At 36.4% G+C, this 25,743-nt stretch overlaps 1 protein-coding gene across 1 annotated transcript in view; it reads left to right on the plus strand.

The window, feature by feature from the left end:
• SNTG1 (syntrophin gamma 1) overlaps positions 1-25,743 on the plus strand; it is a 610,136-nt gene that overhangs the window by 265,080 nt on the left and 319,313 nt on the right. Inside the window, exons 5-8 of the mRNA XM_017531764.2 lie at positions 6,084-6,140; positions 17,553-17,610; positions 18,449-18,492; positions 18,581-18,622. Of these exons, the coding sequence (XP_017387253.1) occupies positions 6,084-6,140; positions 17,553-17,610; positions 18,449-18,492; positions 18,581-18,622 (201 nt within the window). The remainder of the gene's footprint in view (positions 1-6,083; positions 6,141-17,552; positions 17,611-18,448; positions 18,493-18,580; positions 18,623-25,743) is intronic.

The raw sequence follows: 25,743 nt of genomic DNA on the forward strand, positions 1-25,743 counted from the left end.
TATATATATATATATATATATCTCTCACATCGGTTTTCTCCTATATTTTCTTCTAAGAATTTTGTAATACTGTGTTTTTAATATTTAAGCCTACCTATGATACATTTTGTGTTAATATTTGTGAAGAGTGTAGTAAATATATCTAGATACCTTTTATTCTTATGGATGTCCAATTCCTCCAGCACTCTTTGTTGGAAAGAGTATCCTTGCTTTTCTCTATTGAATTGCCTTTGTTCTTTTGTCAAATATCAGTTGATTCTATTTTTTTGTTTGCATTTTTTTTCTGGTCCACCTGTTCTCTTCCATTGGTCTGTATGTTTATTCTGTCAAACAATTCAACAGTGTTGTTTACTTAAACTTTATAGTAAGTTCTGGGTCAAGCATCCTGAGTCCTCTAACTTTATTCTTCTTCAGTATTATACTGGCTATTTATTTAAGGTCTTTTGGCTGTCCGTCTAAACCTAAAAATCTGTTTGTGGTGTCCGCAAATAGCTTGCTGAGATTTTTATTGGAATTGCATGGATTCTACAAATCAAGTTGGAAAAAATTGACATCTTAAAAATATTGTCTTTCAATTCATGAATACAGTTATCTCTTCATATATTTTGAACAAATTTTATTTTTCCTCTCAATTTTTAGTTTCATATATAAATTCTGTAGATATTGTTAGATTTATACCAAAATATTTTTTTTATTTTTTAATTTACTTTCTTATTTTATTTATTTATTTATTTTGAGATGGAGTCTCACTTTATTGTACAGTCTGGAGTGCAATGGCACAATCTCAGCTACTGCAACCTCCACCTCCTGGGTTCAAGCAATTCTCCTGTCTCAGCCTCCTGAGAAGCTGGGATTACAGGCAAGCATCACCATGCCTGGCTGATTTTTTGCATTTTGTAGAGACGAGGTTTCACCATGTTGGTCAGGCCGATCTCAAAGTCCTGACCTCAAGTGATCTGCCCCCCTGGGCCTCCTAAAGTGCTGGGATTACAGGTGTGAGTCACCGCACCTAGCCACAGAATATTTTCCTTTTAGTATGTGTTATTGAAAATAGCGCTGGCCGGGAGCGGTGGCTCACGCCTGTAATCCCAGCACTTTGGGAGGCCAAGGCGGGTGGATCACTAGGTCAAGAGATCGAGACCATCCTGGTCAACATGGTGAAACCCCGTCTCTACTAAAACTACAAAACATTAGCTGGGCATGGTGGCGCGTGCCTATAATCCCAGCTACTCAGGAAGCTGAGGCAGGAGAATTGCCTGAACCCAGGAGGCGGAGGTTGCGGTGAGCCGAGATTGCGCCATTGCACTCCAGCCTGGGTAACAAGAGTGAAACTCTGTCTCAAAAAAAAAAAAAAAAAAAAAAAAAACATAAAAAAAAAAAAAAAAAAAAAAAAAAAAAAAAAGGGAAAATAGCGCTGTTTTTAAATTTAAATTTAAACTCCTCGTCGCTAATATGTAAGAATGTAATTTAATTTGCATAATAATTTTGTATTCTATGAACTTGCCATAATTACTTACCAGTTCCAGAAGAATTTTGTTTTTCAATTCTTTGGGATTTTATACACTGACAAAACACAAGGACAGTTCTCTTTCTTTTTGTTCATTTTGTAAGCCTTTCTTTCACAGTGTTTTGTTACTGTACCAGCTAGGACATCAAGATGTTGAATGGTAATGGTGAATAGGAGCATTCTGACCTTATTCCCAATACTACAGGGAAAATATTACATTTCTCACATTTCTCCTTCTTTTTACTACATTGCATGAGTTTTCAGTTTTGGGCTTTTTTTTTTTCATCCTAATTCTGCATTTTATCTCAGGCCTGTTGGGATAGAAAGAACAGCAGAGATCAGAGAAACCTTGGTTTCAATCACAACTTGGATCTCAGTCAAATTAATTTCACTCTTTTACATTTTGATTTTCTCATCTCTTAATTAAAAAAAGAAAATTCCTACACCAGTGGGTTGCTGTGATAATTACTTAGAAAAATGTTTCAGCGAATATTTATTCATTTAACATTTTAATACCTAACTTTGATTTAGAACCTATGCTAAATGCTTGGGAGATAACTTTGTGTAAGACACAGTGTCAGCTCTCAGAAAACTTGGAGGAAAAAAGTTAAGGACATAGTTATTTTCAAGAAACAATTGTAAGTACTGTGAGGACTATACATACATACAGTAAATTTTTAATAATTAGAAGCCATTATCTTCATTATCCTGTTTTCAACTTTGGCTACTCTTCCTCAATTGTCAAAAAGAACTATTAACATTCTCTATTTTCTTTCCCACATGATATATTGGTTTTTGTAATACAAAATTAGTACAGACAGTTCTCCAATGATAATCTCTTTAGTGTCTGCATGCTTCCATTTCTTCCTAATATTTTCACATATATATCTCAAAATTTCAATACCTGAGATATGTGATGCCAACTCTTTTTGGTGTCATGTATATTTTTCTTCCCATATAGTTCATATAATCTCTCTATATATACATATAATATTCCAAAAAGCAGGGGTGCTAATTATATTTTTCTACAAAGCATACTAAGTATTTAATACAAGGTTTTTTTGGTAACATTGATGTTGATTATTTAGGTGTCCAGCAAGTCCTTATAAAGTCTGATATTATCTTGGACTCAATCTTTTGCATTTTTGTAAGGAGTAAGAATGTTAAGTAAAGGCATGTTATTTAATATTCTTTAATATATATGTATATATATGTGTGTGTGTATATATGTATATGTGTATATGTGTGTGTGTGCATGTGTGTGTGTGTATATGCATATATATATATGAGTCTGTATGGGAGCATCAGCCCAGATTTTGTGTTTTACAAAATGAAATCACTGACAATACCTTGGTCTCCCAAAGGACGGTGCTTTGTTACCTGGCGACAGCCTTTATGACACTCATGATGTGTTAACTAAATATGGTTTCAGATCAGCTTCCAGGTATTGTCTGATTTATGAGCTGAGTATTTGAAATGGTTCATTTCTTCTTTCTATTGCATCTATTTTTGGGAGGAGGGAAGAAGCAGAGGTGTAAGGGGATAAAGCTACTCTATCCCCTTGGTAGTGGCAGAGCAACTGCCAATACAAGCAACTGGGAGAACATTAGCGGAGGCCACCCTGAGAACAGCTATCTGCCCTTTTACGCTTCCTGCTGCCTGCAGTGACCAACGTACGATCTTGGTTTTAAAACACAAAGTAATTAGTTTTGCCCTTTCTCTCCTAAGTTTCTTAAAAGTAAGCTAATGAAGAAGCAGCATTGGGAGGCAGTGGCTGGGGTTTGCATGTGTATGTGCGTCTGCCCAGGTGTTTAAAAAACACATTAAGTGCTGTTTTTGAGATTTTTTGGCAGTTTCTGCTGACTCTTTAGTGTCTCCAACATGATTTCTGCATCAGCAATTTTGTATTTGATTTGAAACACGTTCTAAATATTCTCCACCAGAGATTAGAAGGCAGACTTGCGTAGAATGAGTAAAGAAATTCAAAGAAACAATCTTTGAGGACCCTGGGATGCTGTTGTTTCTATCAAGGGACAGCAGCATTTCAGTACACATTTCTCTACTGAGCAGCAATTACTGACCAAGTTTTCCTCATAGCGAATGACCGCTATGCCAAATGCTCTACAACATTTAGGGGATGTCATTTGCTAATTAAAATGCATTTGCTCTGACTGAAATTTGTATTTTAAGACAACTGACACGGATTGTCTAGATGATTGCACCACTGATTTTGATACTGTTTTAAGGAATCACATATTTATTTTTTACAGAAAAGGAAAAAAGGGAAATCGTTTCTGCCATCTGGGAATTTAATTTAGTTGGGTGGTCCGTTTTGTAAAAGCAGTTTACCTATGTATTTTATAGGAAAAATAGTCACTATTTAATTCACCTATCTCTGATCTGAGTCTTCCAGTATTTGAATTATTCTATGGTACAAATATATTAAAATGACTATTATATATAAGAATCCCTGTATAGAACATCAGAGTGTGTGTGTGTGTGTGTGTGTGTGTGTGTGTGTGTGTATCAAATTTCTATTATATGCCAGGGTTCTTTACAAATGTTAATTCTCAGAACAAAGCTTTTAATTGCTTGTGTTATTTATCAGCATTTTGCAAATTTGAAAACAGACTCACAAGTCTTAAGTAATTTGCTGAATATATGAAGCTATATGAATTTGTGGCTATTTGAGTTATCAGCACATTCTCTAACTTCAGTTCCAACATTGTTTGCAATATTCAACTTCTCTAATGAGTCATTTAATGAGAAATAATACATATTAATTAGACAGATTGCACTTGTCCTATTCAATAAAAGCATATTTCTAATACATACTTAGTTTATTTTAAACTGTTAGTGGATTTTGTGTACCTACAGTGCACCTGTTTCACCTTCCTTTTCGCTTTTGTGTATGCAGCCATTTTATATGTAGGTGTTGTGATATAAATCGTAAAATATATCTTCCCATATTTGTGCTTGCCATTTGTGGGACTATGCAACAGTAGGCTGAAAAATAAAAACATACTTTGTGGTATTATTTGATACAAACAGTTTGTCTTATATTTCAAGTTGCTTTGCATAAATTGTTATATATAAACTTATTTGTACAATTATAATTTTAATGTTGGTTTGAAAGTATGATTAGATGTCAGATTTTAAGAGTAACGTAAGTATTTTTGAAACAGACGAAATTACTCAGCGCATTGTCAAAATAAAGAAAACTTGTATTACTGAATGCGACTCATTTGCATTCAATAATAATAATAATTTCTCAGTCAATATGCACCAATCTTCATCAAAAAGTCTTATTTTTAAAATTCAAAATAAGTCAGTAATAGTATATGTCAAATTCTGGTTTGGCAATCCTGTTCTTTATGTATTATTTAGTCTTATTTATAGGAATTAAACTTTTGGCTAAAAAAGGAAGTTTTTAACCTTGCCAAAATGAAGAGTTACATGCTCTCTTAAAACATTTAGCAAGAGCCACCCGAAGCACACATTTTTCATTTCCTCCTAGTTATTTTTAAATGATATTATCTGTTCCACACAGTTTCTATAGAACAAGGGAATAAACGAAGCAATTCATCTGTAAGAAAGAGGGCAGTGTTTACATTTAGAAATGGATAATGAGGGCAAAAGGCATTTGTAGAGATACAAGGAAGAGATAACAAATAACTACCCCAGATGCAGGGGGAAAGGGTCAGTGTCTCAAATGGCTCTGCATAGGGGAAGGTTCAAGAAGACTGAAATAATGGAGCAGACTATAAATTAAAGCCTTCAGCTCTCAGCATGCCTCTACAGTAAGCACTATGTCGGCGACTGCCCAAAAACAGAGCAGTATGGACTTTTCAAATTGAAAATTACAGAATTTGTCCAAATGTGGCTCTTTGTTCTCATGCCATCATCTTTGTGATTTTTAAGTTTTATAGGCCAGTGACTGATTTACTTCTATTGTGGAGAGAAAAAGAAACTCACTTTTAAAATTGGTGATTCAATTATCATTATTACTTAAATGTGTAATTTATTCATTTTATGAACAAGCAATGAATTTATTTTGAACCTGGTTTATTCACTTTCAGTCTAAGACATACACACAAATCAATCATTTCTGTGCTAGCCACGGCAGCCTCCCAGATTAGCTCCCAAATTCCACGCAGTGATGGAGATAGGACCCTGGTTTACCAAGATCATATTTACCATTGTCTTTGAGTTACTTTTATGTAACTTAAAACTTGTCATTTCTTAGAAACAAGATGTGGAAATAAGAAGAGGTATAAAAGTTAAGATTCCAAAATATGTCCAAAATAATCATTGAGAAGAACTTATTTTTAAGAGTTGAGGAGTTTAATAACACTTTAATCCCTTTTAACAAATAGTCCTTTGATTTAGAAGTCAAGGACTATTTGTTACAAGATATGGAGACTCTATGCCACCACAGAAGAGTTTTCTTTTTTTTTTGAAGAACAAAAGCAAAACCCAGAAGAAAACCAAAAAAACAAAAAAACAAAAAACAAAAAACGGTGTGTAATTATAGTATTAGGAAACACTAACCATTCTTAAAAATCCTGTCTTTCAGGAAAGAACGGTGACCATCAGAAGACAAACAGTAGGAGGATTTGGATTAAGCATAAAGGTAGCCTGCCTTTCTAGTCTATCCTTACAAAGGCCGTGCAATAAGGGCTGAACTTTGGTGCATTTCAATGTTTGCTGAATAATAATTAGATAAGAATGACTATAGCAAACTCCTTAATATTTGGACTGGGATGTAAATTAGGTAGGTCCTCACCAAATTCCTGCAAACTCTTAGCATTTGATTTAGAAAATTTAGCAAAGGATATGGGAACTTTACCTTACCATTGAATGTAAGTCATTAACTTTCTTTATCGAGTTTCTTCTGAAATGTTAAATATGATGTCATGTGCATATCTTTCTTTCTCTTTTTCTTTTTTCTTTTTCAGACAGAGTATCACTCTGTCGCCAGGCACCAGGCTGGAGTGCAGTGGCATGATCTCCGCTCACTGCAACCTCCGCCTCCTGGGTTCAAGCAATTCTCCTGCCTCAGCCTCCCGAGTAGCTGGAACTACAGGCACGCACCACCATGCCCAGCTAATGTTTTGTATTTTTTAGTAGAGATGGGGTTTCACCATGTTGGCCTGGATGGTCTCGATCTCTTGACCTCATGATCCGCCAGCCTCGGCTTCCCAAAGTGCTGGGATTAAAGGCGTGAGCCACTGCGCCAGGCCGCATATCTTTCTTTAACCAACTGGAGTAGGAAATGATGATCTTTAATAAAAGGAGCAATAACAATTTTTCACACTAATAAAGCCCAGTAGTAAGTGAGGCATTGTATTTTGTTCATCTTAGTTTTCGTTTTTTAAAAGGAAATGAGTGAATTCAATTTTATAGTGCTAACCATATAGGACAGGTGTAAGGTCTGCATAGGCTTCATTTTAAAAGTGAACATATGTATTCATTTTAATTTATTATCAAATATTAAAGGCTTTTATTTTTTCTATTATTGACTATTAGAGATGTACCATATTTGCAATTTATTATCATTGAAATGAAGGAGACATTTTTAAAGGATGGAAGAGTGTATAAATATTGAACAGTTAATCTCATGATTGCAATGACTTTATCAAACCTACATCTCTTCATAGATTAATAAAGTTTATTTTTATAATTATTGGGTTATTCATTTGACTTAGGGTGAAAATCATTTATGTATTTCAGGTACACATTTCTTGAAATTTCAACACAGCTCATGTCATATAGGTATGGAAAGCAGAACTCTAAATACTGTGAACGTCAGCTCTAGTTGACTTTGTGAAAATGACTCAGAGTAGAGATCAGTATCCAACAGTGTTGTATTGTCAATGATAAGAATATTGCTATACAGGGCATTAGCTTAAAAATATATTTTGTACATTCAGTTTATCAACATTAAACTTTATTTTATCACCAACTAAGACCGGGGAGGCATGCAGAACAAATTATAGGATGCGGAAAGTATGCCATGAGAATTTCATCTCTCAATAAATGAGATTTTTTGGTTTACTTTTTTTTTTTTTAGCCAGGCTGTTTATTGAGATTGCTGTAAAGAATTTAAAGGTACAACTAAAGATACTAGAAAATCCCTAAATAAAATCTAATAATGAAAGCTGATTTTATCTGAAATAATTCTTTTTACTGAACCAGGCACTAATTCTATTTCTGGTACTAGGGCTTACTTTAATTTTGTGTCAACTAGAAGTGTTCTTTTACTTTTTTGTTGTTTTTTGTATTTACAATCTAAACTCAATTATACAATGCTATTTGTTTTTACTAAAATACCACATTTTAACCTAGAGAGTTTTTAAAGAATCAAAAATTTTCCTAAATACATCTTTTCAGTTTTATATTTTCATTTCCAATCCAAACCAAACTATTATATATGTAATAAATAGAATAATTTTCTGAATTAAATAAATGTGTATTTCCCATTCAAAATATTGACCAAAAAGTGGTATTTGAACTATGATTAACATCTTATATTGGAATTAACAAAAAAGAACATTTTGCATAATTCTTATACACACTCTGACAAGGAATACAAACATCAATACTTCTATTTAGAATATTACCCATTCATCCTAAAAATATTCCTTTTATGGCTTTTTATTTTTTACTTCTCAATACTTACCTCTGAACTTCATTTTTCTATTTTTAAACTATCTTTTATTTGGATTATTTAGACTAAAATGTGATTCCTCTAAATAGCAATGTTATTACAAAAATCTCTTTCCCTGTCATATATGAATTAAATAAGCTACAGTGTTTATTTGTTAGCATTATTTTCCTTAGATCTGAGAATTTAAACACATGTATAAACATTTTTTTAAAATCATTCTAGTCTAGAATCAGAATTAGTATTTTAATGTTGAATTATTTATTTATAGTTTTCAGAAGCAATTTGGGCCACTAATGTAAGTATGCATATAAATACATAAATGCATAACTTACCCTTTTGCTTAGTTAAGTAATCCTCACTGGCACACGCCCAGAAGATTCATGATGAGAATTACTAATTAAAATCTTTACAGTCTCTACGTAAGGTAGCAGAAGGAAGATGATATGTTAGCTAACTGAAAAGTCATTTTCCAGTGTAGTTAAGATTCCTACAGGTGCCTGTGAATTCCACTGGACTCAGAACACATGGTATTTAGTTTTATATTCAAAAACACTCTTCTTTAAAAATCTTGACTAAAGGGTAACAAGTGTCCTTTTCAGTCAGAACGCAATCAAACACTCTAACAGGTGCTGCTAGAAGTCAAACCCAGCTGTCCATGCCCCTCACTCCTGATAGATCTTGCCTTGAGGACTTTCCTGGCACAGTCACCACTGTGCACCATGGCGAGTCCTCATACCTCCTCAGAGCATGCACAGGGACAGCGTGGAGCGGCTTCTTTGGTAGGTTTGAGTCCAGTGTTTTGTTGGTTAATATGTCTCAATGGCTGTGGGCAACATGACGTCTCTAGCTACCACTGTTCACAAATCCTTGATGTCTGCTGCCCATATGCAATATTGCTGTCTCTCTCAAGCCCTCCAGCTACAGTACCTTGTAGAGTGTAAGTTGGTGGGAAAATAAAACTTAGCCTTTACCTTTGTTTTTCTTCTTTATATAAGACATGTCTCTGTAGTAGGAAAGGCTGCGGGAAACACAGCCCTGGAACACGGAATGGGGGAGGAAGGAGTTTATCATTATTGTTACTATTACTACAGCTGGGAGCCGATCAATGGTTCCAAATTACCCAGCTCGTCTAACAAAGGAACGTTCTGCCTTTATATAGGCTCATACTTTAGATATTACACGTGGAAGAATCTTAGGTTTACGGCCTTAGAAATTACATAGGAAGATTTACAGATTTAGGACTCACATGTGGAAAGGTTTTGGGTTTACAGCTTTAGAAATCACATATGAAAGGGTTTCGTGTCTACAGGTTTAGAGATCACATATGAAAGGGTTTACAATTTTAGACATCACATATGAAAGGGTTCCGGATTACAGTTTTAGGACTCACATGTGAAAAGGTTTCGGGTTTGATCTGGTATTAAGTAAAGACAATGCCTTTCCATTTCCCCAAGACCAAGCCTGCCACCTACAGGAAGGTGAATCAGGAGGCTCCAGCCCGTCAGCCTTTTCTTCTATTGAAATGCAGTGTGGCAGTCAAAGGGGAAGTTGATCCCAGATGCCTGGGTCCCCTTCCTCAGTTCAACCTTCTGGGACAAAAATATGTGCAGGTGGCTTGGAGGTTGAGGCAGTTCTGTGTTTCTGTGATTTAATTCTAGGACTTTAACTCTTCCCTTGAAGGGCTAATGCCAGTATACGAAGTAGAGCACATTGAGGAGGGTTCCCACCTCAAAAATTCCTGAAATCCCAAAGAATAAGAGGAACATATATACTTAGTATAAATGAAAGGAATATTGTAATAGCTTTACATATTTTAAATATGATTTAAATCAGTTTGAATCATTTTTCTTTTCAAATTTTGTCTAGTTTTCTTTGTATTATTCCTTAATTTTTCTCTTTAAATTTTTTGAAGTATATCCTTTGGAGTTTCTTACCAAATCTGAGCCTGTCCTTTGAAAGTCATACTAATCAAACCATCTCCAAAAATGCTAGACACTCAATTTGGAACACAGCCACTCAAAAAGAATTCTGACATCAATTACATTGAGATTTAAGCTGGGAATTACTGATTTATCTTCATGGACATATTCATCCTTTAGATTCCTAAAATCCTATCATTTTACAAGAGTGTTTGACCCTGAATAGGTAAAGACCAAAATTACCTATTTCTCCATGTTAATTTGAAATAATAAGAAAAAATAAAAGCAAGAGCAAAGCCAGAAATGAGCTCTGAGCACAGTGGCCAACGTTAGCTCATGCTGCACGTGCAGAAGCGGATGCCTTGACCAGGGAGGCGCCGCACACAGGCTGACTCTTACTCTCGCATTCCCATCTTCCAGTTTTGATGAATTATTTGTCCTCAAGTCCTGGAGTGAAAAGAAATTCTTTTTTAACCTCTGGGGAGAACGCCCATTCCTGGATTGTGCTACTTTCTCTGCCTTCCTATCTTGTGCTAGGGTTATTCTTTCATTGCTGTTTAGCAAATACGGAAGGATCAAAGTAGTAATTGTTAATATTTATGCCCCACTTCTTAAGTGGCTGCCAAATGTAATGAGATGAACTTTGGAGGGCACGACACACACATTTACATCTGGGCCTCTGTCCTCTTCAAGTGAAGCAAACTCCTACTCTAGAGCCTCAAAGGAGAGAGTGATGCCACCTCCCTCTCTGATCAGAACCCCTGTAGGGCTTTATGCACCACGCTAACTCCTGCTCCAGACACCCTAGCTTACCCACGCTGTTCTTTCTCTCAGGTTGCCTTTGAGAGGCATCCTCACACCTGCTGTAACTTTTGGTATTTTTTGAGAGTGATTTAGGTTTCTTCCTGCCTATTATTATTTAATTTTCCTTGATTGAAACATCTGTCAAAAACCACACATTAGTGTTTTTTTTTCCCTTGTATTAATTTGTACATTAGTTAAAAAAAATCAAACTCTTCTATTTACTTTTTATAAAAATGTCCACAGAAATCGCTATCTGGGATTCCCCCAAAACTGGACAAAAGAACCACTAAACTTTCTACTCAATTGCACATTCTGTTGTCTGTTCTTAGGCAGAAACTGCCCCTTTGAAGCGGTAGATTCGGCAGGCTAGTGTCATCCTGCACATGGCCTCGAGCCTGGCTGCTCTTCTCTGCTTGCAGCACCATTTCTACCGGCATTTCCTGGTTCTTCTCCCAGCCCCACCAACTCGTGTCTCCTTCTCCTCCCAAGTGCCCATCCCCTGGTCTGGACCACCCAGAGCCTTGGCATGTATGGAGGCAGCAAACCACCTTGCCATGTGTGTACCTATGCAACAATCCTGCATGATCTGCACATGTACCCCAGAACCTAAAGTGCAATAAAAAAAAATAAAAAAATAACTGTAATAGTTTCCTCAACTACATCTGCAGAAATCACCAAATTTTCACATTGTACTGTCCAATATTATCGTATTTTGCCTTCTTCTTCTTATGGAAATTACCATAGGGATAATCATGTTAAAGCAAACCATCATTTTATCCTTGTAAGGCTTTTATTTATCTCTCATATCTTTTAAAATCCAATATTATCTATTCGCACTTTATTAAATTATACTTCTGATCGTTGCCATTTAAAAAATTACCTTTGGGGGAAAGGATGTTTTAAATATTATTACTATAAAAATATTTTATGCAGTATTTTCCAACAAACACGACTTTCTTATGGAAATCATAAATTATCTAGGCCCATTAAATAGTTGTATGCAATCAAAAGTGGTTTCTCTTTGGAAGCTTTAACACTGCAGCAATCAAAAATATAATTATAATCATTATTACTTTAAATCATCTTCTCATTTATAAATAAGTGCTAATATTGATGCCCCACTTATTAAGTGCCAGATTCTGAGGTACATACTTTATATTTTGTTTAACTTGCCTTTATTATTCAGAGAAGTAGATAACTATTACTATACTTTCCACAATGAGATTACATGTCAAGAAGTTAAGTAATTCATTATTGTTATAAGCAGTAGAGTTGAACTTCAGTCCCCCGGAAGCTGATGACAAAGTCCTTACTCTTAATAACTATGCTTAGAACTACAAAACCTGGAATAAATTACCTTAAAATGCTCTATTCAGGGACACAAATCATGTTTCCTCTCTATGCTATTTACATTCTGGTTTATTTAAAACTGAAATCAGGCCAGGTGCCGTGGTTCACACCTGTAATCCTAGCACTTTGGAACGCCGAGGCAGGGGAATAACGCGAGGTCAGGAGTTTGAGACCAGCCTGACCAACATGGTGAAACCCATCTCTACTAAAAATATATATGAAAAAATATCCAGGTGTGGTAGCCCATGCCTGTAGTCTCAGCTACTCAGAAGGCTGAGGCAGGAGAATTCCTTGAACTCGGGAGATGGACGTTGCAGTGAGAGATCGCACCACTGCACTCCAGCCTTGGTGACAGAGCGAGACTCTGTCTAAAAGAAAATAAAAATAAAAATAAAATAAAATAAAACTCAAATAAATGGATCAAAATGATCAAGATCAAGTAAGCAATTTTGTAAGATAAAGGGTTGAGTACTAATTTTCCAAATAAAATCTATCTTGATCTACCTTTATAGTAGGTATAATAAATGTATGCCTTTTAACTTGTTAGTGATGTCTGGGCAAAAATATTTAAATAACAACTGTTGTTATAAGTGCATGAACATGCTTGTGTACATTTTCTGCATTCTGCTTCCCCTGTTATTTTTACTCAAATCCAATTAGCTTGTTTTCACTATAGACAAAGTGATTATGTCCGTTTCCATCATAAAAGTAGATAACAGGCAGACAGAAAAGCTTAAATTGAGGATTATGAATTAGTCCCAATAATTAGTTGAAAGCACTGGTCAATTATCATCTCAAAGATTATTACTTTTTCTATTAAATAACTTTATTGAGATATAATTCCAATACCATACAATTTGCCCATTTAAAGTGTGTAATTAAATTGTTTTTAGTCTATCAGCATATCTGTGCAACAATGATGACTGTCGATTTTAGAACATTCTATCACTTCCAGAAGAAATCCCGTATTTTTTCGTCACCCTTTTGTCCCCTATCTCCCCTACTTCAGCCCCGAGCAACCACCATTTCCCTATTTTCAACTGTCATATGAAGACAATCATGTATCATGTGAGAAATTTTTTGCCATTATTTTTTGCCAATGTTGGCAGATAAAGGGAGCATCCCGAAGGATGATGGCATTGCCCATGTTCCTCCAGTGATACTATTTTACATGCCTCTTCTATAGTTGTTCATTCCAGCTCTTAACTCTAATTACTGTTATTCTATGCTTACGAGTAGTTTCTTTTCTCTAAATGGAAAAATAATGGTTAGCTGTATGTATCTTCCCTGCACTCCCATGCCCATAATATGATTGATTGATTAACTAATTGATTGAATAGTAATAATATTGAACTAAACAGATTATTGGGCAAGACTCCTGATGCACTAAAAGCATTCGAGGTTTTATTTGGTGGTATTTCACAGTAATGCGGTAAAAATCATTGTGTAGCGTCCTTCTCAAACACTTTAGATGGGGTTTCATATCCTTCTTCTGATAGAACTAGCTATAAAATCCACTATACTTTGTAAAAAGTATGTTACAAAGTTGAACTATGTATGTGTGAATGTTACCAGGCCTGTGCTTTAGAACACTGCCTCCTTTTTCCTAGCCTTGGATTTCTCCATAAGCTGAAAATAACAGTGTTCAGTTAATTCAAGCGTTCTCTATACCAGAGCCGCAGCCCCACCCAGGAGTGCCTTGGAAAGAAGATGGTGGTGAAAGCCTTGCCCTAATCTCAGGCCATTTACCTTCTAGTGAGAAGGTAGACTTTCATCAAATTGTTACCTAAAAAAATGTAAATCACAGACACAATCCAGTGCTACATAACTGAATTATTTCAAGTAAGGAGACACTGAAGGGGGAGCTTTAAGCCAAAATTTCAAAAATGGAGAGATTTTCCAGGTTACGAGGGAAGGAGGAGCATACCAGGCCAGAGAACAGGGGACTCCTGGACTCCAGCTGGACTCCTTCAGGCTCAGGGCGATGGAGGTACAGGAGCTGCTCTGGAAGAGAGGCTGTTCAGAGATTTTCATTATTACTCCCATGTCACTGAAGCCTATCACCTGTTTTAAATGAGGCAAGCCACATAATTTGATTATTGACTGGAAAACCTTAAATTTCCCTATGTAGGCCCTGAACTAAATCTAATTAACTGTGACAGCTGAGCTGCTCACATTTTCTCCAGTAATGAAGGGAGTATAATTTTGAGCTCTAATTTTATCTTCCGAGTTTTGTCTTAAAATTTAGTAATTACTAAAGTCATTTCCAGAAATTAATTTAAAAAGTGTGTCAGAGCTCCAAATGTCTAATTTAAAAGAAAGAAAGGGAAAAAAAAAAAAAAAAAAACAGGCCAGGCATATGGCTCATGCCTGTAATCCCAGCACTTTAGGAGGCCAAGGCAGGAGGATCATCCCAGGTCATGAGTTCAAGATGAACCTGGTCAACAAGGTGAAATCCCATCTCTACAAAAATACAAAAATTAGTTGGGCATGACGGTGGGTGCCTGTAATTCCAGGTACTCAGGAGGCTGAGGTGGGGGAATAGCTTTACCTGGGAAGTGGAGGTTGCAGTGAGTCAAGATCGCATCATTGCGCTCCAGCCTTGGAACAGAGTGAGACTCCATCTCAAAAAACTAAAATAAAATGAAAACCGAAAACCAAAAACCATGTTTGGATTCAAACTATCCAAATCTTAGGATGAGTTTTACATATGAAAGAAAAATGATGGTAAAATAAAGGTTAATTACATTTTTGCATTTCAAAGATACTTAAGATGGTCTCCCCTTAACCTTGGGGGATTCATTCCAAGACCCCCAGTAGTTGCCCAAAGCTGCAGACAGTATTGAATAAATCCTATATTACATGTAACATATTTGCTTACATACGTATATTCATGATAAAGCTTAATTTACAAATGAGCATAGCAAAAGATTATTAGTAACTAATAAAACGAGGGAACAATTATAATAACAGGCTGTAATAAAAGTCATGTGAATGTGCTTCCTTTCTCTCACCAAATATTGTATTATACTATACTCTTGATAACTGAAACCATAGAAAGTGAAACACAGATAAGCAGAGGATTACTGTACACGTCTGGGTATTGACAAAACAATGGGATTATTGATTCAACCCTCAGAAAATCTCTGTATCAACAGCCTTTTCTATGGACACCAAGAATAGGTTTCCCAATGTCCTACCATGGTAACTTGCGTTAATAATCTATGCATTGAAAAAAACATTTGAGTTCAGTAGTAGAATGAGAGAAAAGAGTGAAATGCAAAACAGCTAAAGGAAAATACTCATAACAGCCTCACTGATGAGACCAGCAAAAACATTGTTGCTCCCCGTCTCAAAATATCTGAATCACAATATCTGGATGACAGTTTCATCTTTTAATTCTACCTAAAAGTTCATTAGTTAATGATTCATTTGAGTTAACCAGCTTTTTCCTTCTAAGAAACGGAGATGCATCCTTAATATCCTTTCTAATTTCCAAGCATCTCAAGAAGCTGTCAGTGACCTTAGGCTTGTCCTGGAAAAGCCTTAGACTTCAATCATTCATTCATTCATTCATTCAATTCAACAAACATTTCAAAGTTAAATCTGATATTATTCCAAGCACTGGCGTTACATCAATGCACAAAACAAACTGCCAAAAAACACCTGTGCCCTCAAGAAATTTGCATTCTACTTAGGGATGGGAAGGAGAAAGAAAACTATTAATAAGTATAAGAAATGAATAAATAGCACCTTAGAAGCTGATGACTCGAATGTGACAAAATAGAGCAGATAATAGGGGACCGGGAATTTGGAGTCCTGACTCATAAATATGAAGGGTCTTAGATGGGATTAGTCCTAATCTTATTTACAACTTTAATGCTATGCGAGTTTCCTCATAAATCTTAACAGATGGGCTGTGTTAGCATAATAGCCATCCTTTATTCAGTGTTTGCTGTGTGCTAAATGAGCACTTAATTTCCACTGAACTATAAGCCACAAATCACTATCTCTGCTCAGACCACAAGCAGGGTCATCTTAGACACAGTCACTGCTTGTTAGGGACACAGACCAAAAAGCAGAACAAGTAGAAGCCGTTGTAACCTATGCCAGCGACTTCCCCGACAGAGCTGAGGGGTGAGGTGCATGAATATTGGGTTGCTGAGAAATAGTGAGGAAAAGGGAGTTGAGCAATGGATTTGAAATTCAGCGTGAGCAGGACAGTTTTCATGATCTTAATTATCACATTTCTTCTTAATATTCTGGAATTGTTAAGTACTCTACTTGCCAAGAAAAAAAAATTAAATATGTCTGCTTTTCTACAAAACTATTGACTATTTTATATTTAAGTATACTGGCAATTAAGTGTTAAAAATGGACCTGCATGGGAAAAAAGAATATCTCTTTCAAAATCATTTTTTGGTACTAGAAAAAAGGAGCTTAGGTGGTTTACATATTCTGAAGATAAAACAACCTCAATGGAATTCAGAGCGTCCTTTCAACCAGCCTGTGTTAAAAGTTTTATGCTTCTTTTTTTCTATGACATTTTATTCTTTTATGTACTGATTTCACTTTTCAATCTTCTCAATTCTGTAATAAAGAAATAGGATTTCTGTTCAGTTTTTAAGGGTTTAGTTTATTTTCTTTCATGTAAGTTTAGTTTACTTATCTTTCTTTTTTCATATCTCATTTGGTTAAATAAAAAATAGTACTGCTGCAATATTCTTGGCAGTATGTTTCACTCTGTAATTTGTTTAGTATGTGCATTCACACAAAGAGGAATTCAATACTGAGGAAGGAAATGCAGATGAATCTCTGGTTTTCATGCATATGCACATTCTGATTTTGTTTATCCATTTGTGCAGGTAAAAGTCTCTCTGCTTCCTTAGCATCCCAAGGGGTCACTGTTCCACCAAGAGCCCTTAGCTGCCAGCACAGAATAACTTAGCAGGATAACAGAAATACATAATTATATGGTGTTTGGAATCCTTAATAAGAATTTCTATAGCAGACAGCACTGTTAAACATTGAAGAGAATAACTCTCTAAATATGTAATCAAAATTTGTTGATAAATGAAAACTTCCAAATTTAATTGTTATTATTGGATGTCCCAGCAAAATTCTAAACAGATTGATCATTTTCACGGAATCACTATCTACTTAGTGGAGAAATAACACAAGTTTATTTAGATTCTGCCTGGTGTCCACTTAGCATTCCCTTCAGAGCCTGCATGGTTTCTCAGCTAAAAGCAGCACATTTTTTTTTTATTAAAAAATACAATATATGATTTTCTCTTTTCAGGGAGGAGCAGAACATAACATTCCAGTTGTTGTTTCAAAAATCTCCAAGGAGCAAAGAGGTAACCTGTCCACAGAATTGTATTCCAGCCATTTATTTGTAAGGCATTGTTTTTGAAGCGTGAGATGATATTTAAGAACCATAAATCGGGATGTGATTGGCTGGCTCCAGCTTCCCCACCTTCAGTCACTAGTGGCTGACTCTGCTTCCTGAGTCCTTGCCCTTTATCCTCCTGTGGGGAAGAACTTCTTTCACAGAAGGGGAGCAAGGATGAAAATAGAAATCTCTGAAAGCAGGTATGAGATAGGGACCGCACAGCTTTTCAGTTGTTTTATTAAACCAACAAACATACAAAACTAAGGACAACAAGTCCCGTCAAGTAAAGACAATTTTGGGTATCTGTTTTTCAGTTCTCATGCAGAGTTTTACTCAGCTACCAATTCATATGAAACTGTAGGGAAAATAATGGAGATAGAAAGCAGATGTGGCAAGAACTGAAATTAGTAAAACAATGTAATGTTTCAGTATGAACTTGGAACCAATTCCATAGCTGATGGATTGAATGTCTGCGTCTTAAACTTTTTCACGGAGACCTAATAGTCATAAGTGCATGAGAAAATGTGGTCATCTTCCCTTAGAAGAGTGACTAATGTTTGGCAACTATTAGGTCTGCAAAAGTTAAAGTAAATGGAAATATCTCTGCGTGTGTTTCAGTAACTAGGCTGAATCATATTGTTTTGAATTCCCATTTTTTTGTAGATCTTTTAAGATGCTAACCATAAAAAAACCCTTACTTTTCTGTTTATAAGTTTTACTTTTATTAATTAAAAGCCTTTTCGTCTGTCTAACAGAAACAGTCAATGCGTTATCAACCATGGTTTTTCATTTTTCATTTACAGCGGAGCTTTCAGGCCTACTTTTTATTGGAGATGCAATTCTACAGGTATACATTTTGTCATTATATATGCCATCTAAACATTAAATCAATTTACAGTGTGCCATGGGAAACTATGCTTTTCTTTTCATTGCAGATAAATGGCATTAATGTGAGAAAATGCAGACATGAAGAAGTGGTGAGTTTTCTCTTTCCTAATATCATAATTTTCCCCATGTGCAAATAAGAATTTAGTGCATTGCTAAAAACTGTCATTTCATTCATTAGGCAGATATGACATTTATTTAGGGTGATATCAAATTTTCAAATGTTCTCTTAATTGATTTTTTAAAAGTAGAAGTAGATTAATGAGTCCTTTCAAGGATGAAGTGTGTTTTGAAAAATTCTTACTTATGGATGGTCATTTTCTGTGTTTTTACAGTTTTTATATCCACCCTTACCAGTCAATGTCCACTAAATATACCACTGGGGGAAATAGATCTCTAAATCTCTGTAGATGTTTAAAAGCTTAAACCATACATTTATGCCTGTAGAATCTCAGACAGTACACTCAGTTCTCCCTACTCATGGGTTTTCACATGGGCAGATTCAACCAACCATCCATAGTAAATATTTGAGGAAGAACAATAAGAAATAACAACTAATAATAAAAATAATACAAAGCAATATAACAACTATCACATAGTGTTTGCATTATATTAGATATTACAAGTTATCTAAAGATGAATTTGGGCATACAGGAGGATGTGCATAGTTTATATGTGTTGTACTGGCCTAAGCATAGAAAGTCAACACCAAGACAAAAGTATGCCAAATTGCAAGGGTCTTTATTGCCGGCGACCACGGGGGACTCATGTCTCTCCAACCCGTGGCCCCGAAAGGAGGGTGTGAAGACCTTTTATAACCGTAAAACCACCTCGGGAGTGAGGGTGAGGGGCAGGGGTGGGGGTGAGGGGCTTCAGACGTTCTGAGGGCTAGTGGGTTCTGTAAATCACCTCCTGGGCGGAGATGAGGGTGAGGGGCTCTGGACACTCCAAGGGCCAGGGGACTTTGGACATTCTGATTGTTACTTAAGTGGTTCACAAAAGTCAAGATTAGCATTTGTTTACACTTGGATAGGGTGGAAATTACAGTCATGGGTTTGGACTGCTTGCCTGTCACATTTGGGTTACAGAGAGCAGTTTCAATAGAAAGCCAAGGTATGGTTGAGGTATGCAATTTTATGGGGCTTTTACCATGTCACATATGCAAATAATACAATATTTTATATAAGGGACTTGAGCATCCATGGGTGTAGGTATTCTCTGAGGTTTTTCCTGGAACCAATCTCCCACAGATAGATTACCTAGGAACAAAGGAAAGGGCATCTAAACACTGCATGTGTGTGAGTGTGTGTGTTTGTGTGTGCACGTGTGTGTGGTGAGAGAGAGGGAGAGGAGAGAGAACCTTAAACTCAAGGCAGACATGATTAGCACTAGACAGAGTAGTCATCCAGTTTTACTGCGATGTTTTCTTAGATTTGTAAATGTGCAGATTCCCAAGCCCTAGAGTTGGATATTCTAATTCAGCAAGTTTGGGTGGGCCCAGGGATGTGGATTTTAGCAACCAACCTAAGTGGTTCCATTATAGGTGACCTCTAAGGTAAACTTTCAGAGAAACTGAAAGCTTAAGGAACTTCTGTTGAGGGTGGTGAAATGACATTAAAAAATCAGAAAAAGGAACAGGACTGTGGTAGACATTCTGGGACATGTCTGTCGTGGTTGATTGAATACATTCTAAAGCCTCACTGATTTCTGTAACAGCTACTATGGGAAATACTAGGGGAGAAATTGTATTTAAAAGTTTATACTCAAAGGTCAAAGAAAATAAGGAGCACTGTAGGCCTTTCACTCGTCACAGTTCTAGTTTATTTGGTTTTTGGATAGAATGCTCCTCTGTTCAAAGCTATTTGAAGAAAACTATGTTGATACATTTCAATCTCAGAGCAGCAACGTAAAGTGTCTGTGAAAAGCCATGCTGTGGAAGTGCTGATAGGAAGGAGGGTTTTTAATTAGGAACACTTCGCATAACTAATCAAGGTTTTTAGTATTTGTCACTTGTCTTTGTCTTCTTAAAATCTTATTTGAGCCATGCTCTTGCTGCTCTGTGCTCAACTTCATGTAAAATATACTTATTTCAAGTCCCAAGTTTCCTACCAATATGTGCAGAGAAAAGTAATATTTTAGAACAAATTTGTAAACAAGTGAGAAACCAGCACAGCACAGAGCCTTCTATTTTGCAGATTCCTATGTACATTTTAAATACAGTCACATAAGCGAAGCTGCTTGTAACTTGACTCTTTCTTCAAAAGTACAAAGTGATTTGAAATTCATTATCTAGGGAGTAAACACAAGAGCATTCTGTTTTAGAACCACATGCTGTTAGATGGAATGCAATTTGCCTTAGAAGGCAGGCAGGATGCTTATACAAACTGAGATGGAGCTTTGATTAAACAGATTAGTGCAGCATGAAAGATTAGAAAGGGCTCATAATTCCACTTCTGAATGGTTCTCATTCTGTTATAAAGCAAAGAAATTTAGGATTGTATTGCAAATTGTATGTGGTCCTTCAGAATAAACTTTTATTTTTTTCTGAGAAGCTTAACTCTACCAGCTTTGAAATATGGGTAGCAATATTTTTATTTATTGCTAACCTTTGAGTTTCCCACAGCTATTAGATACTTTGCTCTCACAGCTTATTAGCTAAAGCCAATAGACTTACACCTCAGTAGAACAGAGATACTAATTAAATGTTTAATAATAAACCTACAAGAGCAGAAAAAGGTATAACAAGCTTAGAGAATGTAGGTGGTTTTGAACAAGCATGCTGATATTCCACATTTCTTATTTCAAATAGCATGCTGTTATGCCACATTCCTTGTAAAATACCAAATTCAGAAACAAATTGGGCAGGTATGAAAGCATGTCATTTGTGCACGTAACTTTTGTTTTATGCACCTACTCTACTCCTTGTTGTTAGAAATTCTGCATTCAGCCTCTAATCAGCTTTACTGTCAGGCAGGCTTCAACAGTGTAAATGTTACTTTTGTGTTTGAGTTATCAGGTTTGATACGGAAGGGGGATTTTACATTGTCCACTGTGGGTGCTCAGTAGATTTTTGGATGGGATTCTGTAACAAAATACCAAAAATTAGACCCCTGAAGCATTTGCATCTACTGTATATATTTCTCATGGGACCAGTATGGGAGTGTAGCAGGTGAATTGCCGGCTTAACTCACATCACCCACTGCATTCTGGCTGGCAGACTGTTAAGGAAGAGAAGCCCACAGCCTCCTCATGAAGGGAAACTAGAGCCAGTGCCCATCAGTGCTTGGCATGCAGCTTGGTGGCCACATAGGGCCTCAGTGTTGAGCAACAACTCTGCAGACCCCAGCTCAACCATTACTAACATTATCATTTAAGGTAAACAAAATGAACTGGCCTTTTCTATCTGTCTGATATGTATTCATAAGAATGAGCGACCAATAAATGTTATAGGAATGAATGAGATTAACATGTGTAAAACTCCAAGCATACACCTGGCAATTAAGCAGTCATACATTATTTTGATGCCACCAAATGGCACCACTCACATGATGCTGTTCTTCTCAATGTTCCCTTTTCGTGGGCACTGCCATGTCAAGGTGGGAGACTGACTGATTAGAACCCATGATGGGCCTTGCGGGGGGTCGCACACAGACAGAGTCAAGGCTGCTGCTCAGCATCCAATGCTCCCTCCGCCAATTCCAGTGAGAAGTTGACATGGTCACCCACAGCAAGAGTGGCAAGATCCTGTGAAAAATGGGGATTCGTCGTTCATCCTAGCAGCGTGTCTTTTTATTTTCCATGTGAATGTGTTTTGAAGCTTATGAGTTGTGCCTCCAAGACACCAAAGCCCCTCAAAAAACAATCTATTGCCACTGCTGATGTTAACATTGATGGTACTTTCCTTACGACTGAACCCAAGACACGTTAAGCTGATGGTTATCTCTATATCTTGTCATCTGTATTTTTCTTTTGCTTAACAAGCAAACTGATCACATATCAAGAATTGTCTGAGTGGTTGAGCATGGTGGCTCAAGTCTGTAATCCCAGCACTTTGGGAGGTCGAGGCGGGCAGATCACTTGAGGCCAGGGGTGCCAGACCAGCCTGGCCAACATAGTGAAACCCTGTTTCCACTAAAAATACAGAAATTAGTTAGGCATGGTGGCAAGTGCCTGTAATCCAAGTTATTTGGGAGGTTGAGGCAGCAGAGTTGCTTGAACCTGGGAAGCGGAGGCTGCAGTGAGCTGAGATCATGCCACTGCACTCCAGCCTGGCAGACAGAGGGAGACCTGTCTAAATAATAATTATAATAATAAATAAAGAATTGTCTGAGTGCTATCTATGCAAAAAGCACTGAGACTGAGTACTTTGTGTGAAAAGAAAGACTACACAAGTAACTCTACTGATGTAACCTTATTGATATGTGGGCATCGCTTCTTTAGATTTTAATAATGATGTATGCAAAAAAATTGAAGAAAACTATTAGAAATGGGGTAATATGAAAACAATGTTTATTTACAATGGTATTTAACATAACAATGATGATCTATCCACTAGAAATAATATGAATTAAGATTTTACTATAGCAGCAAAGTGTTTGTTGAATTAAAAAGCATCCTGCTTCTAACAAGATAATCTATTCATATAACTTAAGTTTCCATTTATGAGAGTTTTGAAAGAGTAGATCATTAGGCAAAGCAAAATGGATGCATAGCTGACTCCAGAGGCTTCCTTTAAAGTAATATTTCCACTTTCAGACTTGAGATTTATGGGTTTCCAAAAAATATGTTCATCTCCTTTTTGTTTCTATGATTCTCAGAATTTATTAGGAAATTTGAATTGCAAGTAATTAACACCTAATTCTGAAGTTATGATTGTGAACTAAACTCTAAGAAAACCCCGTAATTCTAAAAGAATAGAATGAGTAGCTAAAATTATATAATTTAAAATGACTCCTTCATACAGTGAAAACAAATGCTGATAAAACCTAATGCAAAAATACTAGTTAAAAGCATTTTTCTTGTTATGATATATGCTTAACTTTATTCAAAACTTCCATTGGAGTAAGAACATATTCTTTTCACTTTAGATTAATCAGACAAAAACAATACAAGAGTTATAACAAATCATCTGAAGAAAGGCATAAATTTATATATGGGAACAGTCTGGGAGGCTTTATGTGTCACTAAGGAACATATTTAGGATGTGAGTTGAGCACACAGATCATTTTAGATTAAAATATCATGAGTTTCAAATCATATTTTACCTAACTGCTGATGATTACATTGTTTACAATCTGGAAACGGGTTTTGGGCTCTAAGTGATTAATACTTCCTTAAGAATTCTAACCATAGTGGATAGTTTTTCTTTGAATTAGCTTTCACCAAGGAAAGCCATATGCAATGTAATTTAACTTTTAATATTTCCCAGGGCTCTGGGAAATGTTGAGTGCAAACCCAAAAGGCCAGAAATACTGTTTGCACTACGTCTACAGTTGAAGAGAAATAAAATACCCTTGTCTTATTTACAGACTTAGCTTTCCATTAATACTTTCAGAAATGCCTTTTTTGCTAAACCAACATGTCTTTCTCCTGCAGAGGTTATACATCTAGACAGCACAGGGGAATTTTAATGACATGCATGCTTGTACCCCGACTGCTGTTTCTTATCAAGTCCTTATTAGTGGTCTTACTTTTCGAGTGACATTGGACAACTTAGAGAACAGAAAGACCCAATTTTGCAAAGCTCCATCTAGAATGCTCAGTGAGATGTACATTCTGGGCAGTGTGTGCTCTGCATTTGTCTATCAGTTATAAGCTACCCAGTTGAAACAAAATTACTTTCAACTTGGTAGCTTATAACTAACAGAGGTTTTATTTTTTTTCTTACAGTCATGGAGGCTGGGAAGTCCAAGTTTAAGATGCCAGCAGCCTTGGAGTCCAGTGAGGGCTGCTCTCTGCTTTAATGATGGTGTCTTTTTGCAGCCTCCTCTGGAAGGGATGAAAGCTGGGTGGGTCTTCACATGGCAGAAAAATTTTGAAGGGCCAAGCGGCTCTCTGAAGCTCTTTTATGAAAGAATTAATTCTGTTCTTGAAAGTGAAGCCCTCATGATTTAAGAACTTCTCAAAAGACTCCACCATCTGCTACCACCACAATGGGGATCAAGTTTCAATATAAAATTTGGAGGGACACAAACATTCAAACCTTAGCTCCTCCTAATAGTGAGACAAAACCAGGCCTGAAGAACCACTTACTTAGTAGGGCCCCCACCAATTTCCTTAGAGAGGAGAGTAAAAACAGGATACCTCCCAGCACAACTATACTAGGTCAATCTGGGAAGAGAAAGCTAGCAAGGCAGGTATGGTGTTCCTGCAGTCCCTTCCCACATCCTGCAAGGATCTTCTCAGGCACTGCCCTCTCTGGGAAGTTGGAATGAGGAATGTGTGTTACACAAATGCCATAATTTTCACGGAGTTGACATTTTATTTTCAAAATAATCAGTTGATCAAGCCAAGGAGAACAAACCATACGAGGATGGAGGTTTTAAGGCAAGGTAAAAGTTTTGTCACACTTTCCTTTGTGTGGTGTTGATAAAGGGCATCAATCTCCCTGGCCCTCATTTCTCTCATCTGAAAGATTGAGAGTTTGAAGCAGATTATTGCTTATGTCTTTTTCAGCTAAAACGTTCAGTTCATTCACTGTCAAAGACAAACATTTGTTAAAGCCCGCAGAACTGCAGCACACAAAGAGGAACCTGTAATCGGCCTCACCCTGGGCCTCGCTGGATGACAACACAGCCACATGCTCAGCAATGATCACAAATGTCCCACACCAATGCAAGATGTTAATAAGAGGGGAACTCTTTGTATCCCTGACTCTTTCTGAATTCTCTATCAAAAGACAATTTTAAGTCCTTCCCAAGGAGCAAACCTACAATCTTAAGCAAATGGATAGAGAGATGTGAGATTAGGTAGAATGTTTTTACTCCTCTCCCCATTTGAAACACTTTTTGTATGATGATAAATAATTCTTTAAAGGTACAAATAATGCAGATAAAAGAGAAGGAGAAGAGAAAACAGTAGGCGAGGGTTGCTGGTAATTTTATTTAAGAATGGAGCGACGATAGACTGGATAGGGAAAATGTGGCACATATACACCATGGAATATTATGCAGCCATCAAAAACGATGAGTTTGGGTCCTTTGTGGGGACATGG

This window comes from Cebus imitator, unplaced genomic scaffold (genome assembly GCF_001604975.1).
Source record: "Cebus imitator isolate Cc_AM_T3 unplaced genomic scaffold, Cebus_imitator-1.0 Scaffold73, whole genome shotgun sequence".
NCBI lineage: Eukaryota > Metazoa > Chordata > Mammalia > Primates > Cebidae > Cebus > Cebus imitator.